Source organism: Neocloeon triangulifer, unplaced genomic scaffold (assembly GCF_031216515.1).
Source record: "Neocloeon triangulifer isolate White Clay Creek 2 clone unplaced genomic scaffold, ASM3121651v1 ptg000012l, whole genome shotgun sequence".
NCBI lineage: Eukaryota > Metazoa > Arthropoda > Insecta > Ephemeroptera > Baetidae > Neocloeon > Neocloeon triangulifer.
Genome location: NW_026775554.1, coordinates 4,685,779 through 4,692,295, shown reverse-complemented (window position 1 = coordinate 4,692,295; position 6,517 = coordinate 4,685,779). Strand labels below are relative to the sequence as shown.

Sequence of the window (6,517 nt, the reverse complement as noted above, 5' to 3'; positions counted from 1 at the left end):
ATTTCTTGTATTTTTTTTAGCCAGTTAAAGAAAAACCAAGTACATTATTTGTTGAAGTTATCTTTACAACAGAAGATTTATAGTAGCAAAAATTTTGTGTAATCAGACCAAAAAGGCTAATTGCGATCAAATTGTACTTTTATCTTTCAAAAATTCTAATATTTTTTTCAGATTTAATTAATTTCAATTTTGCGCTTTTCAAGTTTCATTTTTATAGTGGTTTGAAGAATGAATACCTAAAATTTAAAGCAAGGTTGATTTCATTATCAATTATGTGTTTAAATAATAATAATAAATAAATAATAATAATAAGCACAAACTGCTTAAGAACACTAAATTATTCTGAATTGTATCAAATAAAAGATATAAACTATTTATTAAATAATCAAAACGAATTTGTCGTTCTCTTTAAAAAAATTTCCAAACATATTCTTGCTAATGATGAAATAAGATTACAGACCTTGACAGAAACCGGTAGGATACAAGATAAATAAAAAGAGAAAATTCAATGAAGACAAGCGAACAAGTCCCATTTATTCTAGTTTTTAAAAGAATAAAAACGATTTTGCTTCTCAACTATAATATTAAAATAACGAAGAAAGTTTCAGGATTCCTTTCAATTGATAATATTCATTCTTGAAAATTCCCACATAAATTCTTTATCTGTCAAGGATTTTACTAAATTTCTTTGGTTTGACAACGAAGGACAAGCAATAAATCCACTGCATGAAGAGAAGCGACCAAAAATTTAATTGCTTAACAGGAGACAAGGTGTTTTGATTAAGTCGCGTTTATAAACATCTCAAATCACGTCCCACCGCAGTCGTTAGCATTGATTGATATCCCTTTCTTCGGACAAGGTTTTCGGTAATCCCTACATGGCGGCACAGCAGACGCTTTTCCCTCACACGCGCATCATCGTTCGTTACGCCAGCGTAGAAAGAAAACGTGCGCCGAGTTCGGCAAAGGCTGATCGAAGAGGAGGATCACGCGCCTATACAACACAGTACAAAGAGGCACAAATACGTAAGCAGGCTGACAATACGCAATGGCATGTGACAACTTTCACTGCTATTTGTGCATCTCCTCTGAATACGAAATATATCAAACGCGGAGAAAGATACGCGAGGGCAAGGCGCCGCCGTTGAGCATCTCATCCACACACAATAGCCGCGCCGTCGCGACGCTGGAATTTTGTGAATAATTAGCATACGATTAAAATTTAGGAAAATGTAAATAAGAGTTTGCATCCGTCAACCAACGCAAACCGACTAAAAATTTAATTTGGCAGTATATTATGATAAGTTACGAGGAGAAAATAAATTAAATATCCAACCTTTTTTTGTAAAGCTTTAATAAATAAAAGATTTATATTTACAAATAGAAATAACAAGAGGCTATTGAATAATTTTCCTATAAGCTCAAATTTGGCCAGTCTTTTTTCATCAAATGTTTTAATTTTTTTTTTAACTAAACTATCTCTGGCAAAAGGTTGTGCTGCTTCGCCAAGACAACCACTTTGTCAATTGTTGGGCATGTGTACAGTGCCGGACAGTCTCTTCCTTCGCCGCCCTGATGATAAGCCACTCGCCACAAGTTGAATAGTTTGGGAAATGTGGGCTTTAAAGACTCGTGGACGTGATCTAAAATCCTGAAAGCACAGTTTTATAATTTAGCATATTAATTCAGTTTTTTTTGCAAATTATTGTTTCCCTTAATTTACAGATTTAAATTACATTTAATAATTTTTATGTGAATATTTAGCTCGATTAATACAAAAAAATTGCTGCCTCAAAAAATTAAAATAATAAAAAGTTTCTACTTTCGAGTGAAAATTCACATTTTTGTCTCCATTAAAATATATCTTGAATTACAAAAAATATTGAAAATTTACCATGCAACCTGGGTCTGGTATCCCCAGAAACCCATTTCGCAGGCGGCTCTTGGAAAGCACGGTCCTTTCGCTATCACCGACAGAGCCCTTTTCTGAATGCTTCGTCCCACGTTAAGATTATTGTTGTTCAAATTCTGATTTGGGAGTCTGCCCAAGTTGTTGTTGTTCGGATTTCTGTTCAGGTTGTTGTTGTTGTTAATGTTGCCGTTCACATTGTTTGGATTGTTATTCACATTATTTGGATTTTGATTGGCAAAGTTGTTGCCAAAACCTGTGTTTAAGTTGAACCCGTTGTTTGCAAAACCTAAAAATAATGAAAACGAATTTTATTACTTAAAAAAATGTTCAAAATTATTTTCTAACCATAAACAGGAACTGGAAATAGAAGGAGCAACGGGAGGAGAAGAGGTCCGATAAGAACGATAAAAGCAAACGCCTTGGTTAGAAACTTGAGCGCCAGCACTGGCAGCTTGACGGCGGCAATCTTTACCACCGTGAACAGGGCCTTTTTCAGGGAAATTAGCGGCCCTATAATGTTGCATTGGTCACCACCGCCCCCTCCATAAGCAGGGTAGGGGTTGACGAAGTCACCAGGGTAGGCGCCACCCTGAAAACCCGGTTGAAATCCGCCACCCTGGAATCCCTGCAACGCAAAAATATTTTAGCTCAAATTATATTTTTCAAATTTAAAAAAAAAAATACCACTTGATAATATTTGTCCAACCCTTCAGGGTCGTATACTGTTGGTGGAGGAGGAATGACGTTTATATTTGGTGGTCGTGGCCTGAAAAAGGGTTGAGAAACCGGGGGTGGTGGTCTCCATGCTCCCAAATTACCACCTCCAGCAATTGCACTGTCAATAATTAAAGGCCGTTTGTACCTGGAATTATAATTATTGTTTGTTTGTTTTTTTGCTACAAAATTAATCTCCGACTGTAGATTTTAGTTATTAAACTGAATGCATTAAAATAATTTGTTTAAGAAATTTTACTTTTTTTCTACCTATCTCAGAGGGTTGACTTTTTCATTTTGATATATTTTCTCTAATTATTTTGTTCAAATTTATTTACTTTTATTTATTATTTTAAATATATAATTGATTTTTATTTGCAAACAACAATTTATAAAATAAAATACAAAAGCGTATTAAAAAAACATAATTTAAAAAAAAATTAGTAACAATTGCGTAACAAGAAATTAAAAGATTTGTTTAATAGAATTGGAATTTTTTCTGCATTTATTTCTTTAGCTGATCTATGCAACATCTTGACACGGATGTCGAGCAGGTTGCAGCTATTAAAAGATTCCAAAGCTTATAACTAATTGTAGTTATAAGGTCTGTATATTTACTATTCTCTAATTCATTAAAATTAAGCTTATAAACATAAACTTTTATTTCGCTTTCAGCATTGAAATATTTAGTGCAGAGTACTTTTATTTATTGCACTGCATGTGAAATCCTCAAAAGATTTTACAATCACAAATAATAAAATTCATCTCATGATGGAATTAGAAAATTATTATAAAAAAATTAATTTTTTATTTGATTGAATTCGAATAAATATTTCAATTGCATTTCTTGTAACTATTCCTCTCCAGAATTTCCAGTAATTGAAACTTCTTCAAACTTAATGTTCAAGTCTTTTTTTAATAGTGAAAGGAAAGATGGGAAACTTAAACAATATTGAATGATAAGAAAAAGAAGATTGAAGTGTAAAATTTGCATAATATTTTATTATGAGTTTAAAAAAAATATAATTCTGAAAAAAATTACCCATTGTTGTTGAATAACCTGGTTCTATCAGGGTCGTCTCGGCCGGCAGTGGCCTGCTCCTCGAGGGTGGTGGTGCCATTGTAGACCTCCGGCGAAGGCTGGAAAACAGTCGACCTGATGCAATTCGCGGCGCCCAACAGCCACAGAAACCACACAAGCTGCCGTGGCATCGCCACTGAATAAAGTGCGCGCCCGCCCTCCGAGCAAAGGTCTTTTATAATTTAGCGCCTCGCGCACTTTCGCCATCCGCAGGGCACTCGAGGGTGAAACGGAGGCCACTTTTCGCACTCGCGCGAATCAAGGTCACACTTGTCAGCGGAGGCGGCAGGGGATGAAATTGGCTGCGGCTGATCCGATTCGTCACTTTTGACTTTGAAATCTTTGAATACGACCAGCAAGTAGTGAGAGCAGGAATGGATGAGTTATATAGTGTATTTAAAATAAAAAGAAATTAAGCACCAACCACTTATCATTTTTTTCAGGCCAACAGCCATTTTTTTTTTTACTTCAATTGAAATTTAAAACTTAGAAGCCAATTGCGACTTTTTCAACTTTTCGCGCAAGTAAATAATTTTTAGTTGCTTGCAATAATCTTAATTAAAAGCGATACATAGCTGAATTTTTTTCCTTTTTTTTTAAACAGTAATTTTTTAGACGTCAAACGACTCTCTACTTTACTTGCTCACACTTGTGCGCAATAATAGTTTCAGTTCCTTTATAATATGTGGCCAGACCAACTTTGAACAAATCAGAGAACTGTATTGTATTTTTACATGGGTCCCAATTTTGTGCAAATGTTACAGCAAAGAATCTTGATTATAACGAGATTGATATATTTTCAGTGATAAGCATGAAACTTAAATGTTTATCTATTAATAGGAACGTAGATTTCAAAGAGGACAATTTTTTTTAATAACAAAAAAAATTCTTTAAAGCCAAAAGTTTTTTATTTGAAGACCAATATTATTGAATTAATTTTTATTTTCTCTGTTTTAAAAATTGTATAAATTTTAAATCATCAAATTATTTTTTATTTAGGAATTCAAACTCGGATATTATTTCATTCAGTTTTCTAGTAGGGACATAATTATATGATTTTTAAATTTCTACCAATCTTTTGTTCCCGACTACTGATAATAATAAAAAATACAAATTTTATGATTGTATTTTTGTTGCAAATTGTCACTTTATTGAGCAACAGAGCAAACAAAAAATTTTAATTATGAAATCCAGCGAGCTCAAATTTAGATTTTCCATTTTATATATTTTGTGATAAATCCGAAGAAATAATATGTAATTATTAAATTAGAGGCTGACAAATTAGCAAAATGCTTCCTCTTTTAAATTTTCATTGAACTAGAATTATGAAAATATGTTTTCTTTAGATTTAGCTCCATCTGTAATGAGCATAGGCTCTGTTGGTTTCGCACTGCTTGTGCAGGTCAAGTTTTCTTTTTACAACTCTGCCAGTGTTGTTGGCCGCGTCCATGATTTCCCAGGCCAGTTTGTCGTGAAATCGAGCAGTTCTGTCTTTTTCCTTGCCCGCGTCGATGAGCCACTTGTAAGCCAGGACGGTGGCAATTTTATCAGCCACTGGCACAGGAACCTGTTTGTAAAAAAAATTAAATTTTAATATTTTTGATCTATACAATGGCTGACCTGGTATTTAACACCGCCTCTTTTGATGGGGGTCAGAATCATGATGGGTTTGGAATTTTGCACTGCTTCATGTAAAAGCTGATTGGGGTCCTTGATGACGAATTCGCTTCTCTTTTCCGTTGGTAACGAGTGAAACTTTTCGATTTGCGCCTTTTTAATCACTTCAAATGCCTTAATAAATTTATTTTGATGAACTTGTAAAATTTTTCAAACAAAAAACGTTTTTACCTTTTCTACAAGCTCTCTGGCCAACACCTTTTTGCCTTTTCTCATAATGTGGTTTATAAATTTCCTAGAAATAATCAAGAGATTTCGATTATTTTATTTGCTATAAAAAATTTAATATTTTACTTTGTCTGAGCATTGTAAAATTCCGAAGACGTTTGTTCCGAAAGTGGTGCTCGACAGGGTACGAGCACCCTTTCTTGGGCCTGGCCACTTTCGTAGGCGGCGTTTTGCTCCTCGGTTCTGTACATCGGTTCGACGAAGTACTTTGGGTACTGAGACATTTTCGCACTGCAAATTGATAAACATGTGTTACGACGATCAAAACAAAAGTTATGAATCGGAAATTAATACATATATTCATAGTGGATTGGATAAGCCTAGGAAACTTTTTTAAAGGCTAAGAATTGAAAGAAAAATAAATATTTAAGTACCTGCTGATGATTTGAACATTTTTCTGCAGGAGGAACCCGAGTTTTGTGTCAACAATCGACAAAATTGAGCTGCTTATTTTGACCAGAGCCGCCATGGTTCCTCTTTTGGCCGACTTCACATCTGATTCCAGAGAGCGCACGCTGTGCACTCGTTTGTGGCAGTCGAGGAGGAGGGGAGGGGCTGAGAGTCCAAACGAACGCCCCAGAGTGCGAGACAGCAGTGCAGGAACTGCAGGATGCAGATTGTACACGGAAAGCTTAATTAGTTAAAATTAATAATTTTGTATATTGGTTTAATCTATGAATTTTCAAAAAAGCTGCACAATGATATCGTTTCCCTTGTTATAATTTTAGCCATTTAGTTTATTAAAATTTGTCTGCATTGTTCAGTGTATTATAAAATTCAGGAAATTATATATGTTAGTAATTTAAAATTAGCATAAAAAAGTCAATTTTAAAGATTTTTTATTTTCGAATTTAATGTTAAATTTTTTTTTCATACATTTTATTGTTTCACAAAAAAAAAATATA

At 33.9% G+C, this 6,517-nt stretch overlaps 2 protein-coding genes across 2 annotated transcripts; both read right to left on the bottom strand.

The window, feature by feature from the left end:
- Positions 1–1,470: 1,470 nt before the first annotated feature.
- Positions 1,471–3,838, bottom strand: LOC132198378 (hybrid signal transduction histidine kinase G-like). Its single transcript, XM_059622384.1, has 5 exons — positions 3,669–3,838; positions 2,597–2,774; positions 2,258–2,537; positions 1,895–2,198; positions 1,471–1,651 (listed from the first exon to the last, which is right to left on the bottom strand). The coding sequence occupies exons 1-5, from the start codon at positions 3,836–3,838 to the stop codon at positions 1,471–1,473; spliced, it is 1,113 nt and encodes a 370-aa protein (XP_059478367.1).
- A 991-nt stretch (positions 3,839–4,829) lies between these two features.
- LOC132197110 (small ribosomal subunit protein uS7m) lies at positions 4,830–6,135 on the bottom strand. Its single transcript, XM_059620186.1, has 5 exons — positions 5,987–6,135; positions 5,679–5,843; positions 5,556–5,619; positions 5,328–5,498; positions 4,830–5,274 (listed from the first exon to the last, which is right to left on the bottom strand). The coding sequence occupies exons 1-5, from the start codon at positions 6,079–6,081 to the stop codon at positions 5,056–5,058; spliced, it is 714 nt and encodes a 237-aa protein (XP_059476169.1). The 5' UTR covers positions 6,082–6,135; the 3' UTR covers positions 4,830–5,055.
- Positions 6,136–6,517: the final 382 nt, after the last annotated feature.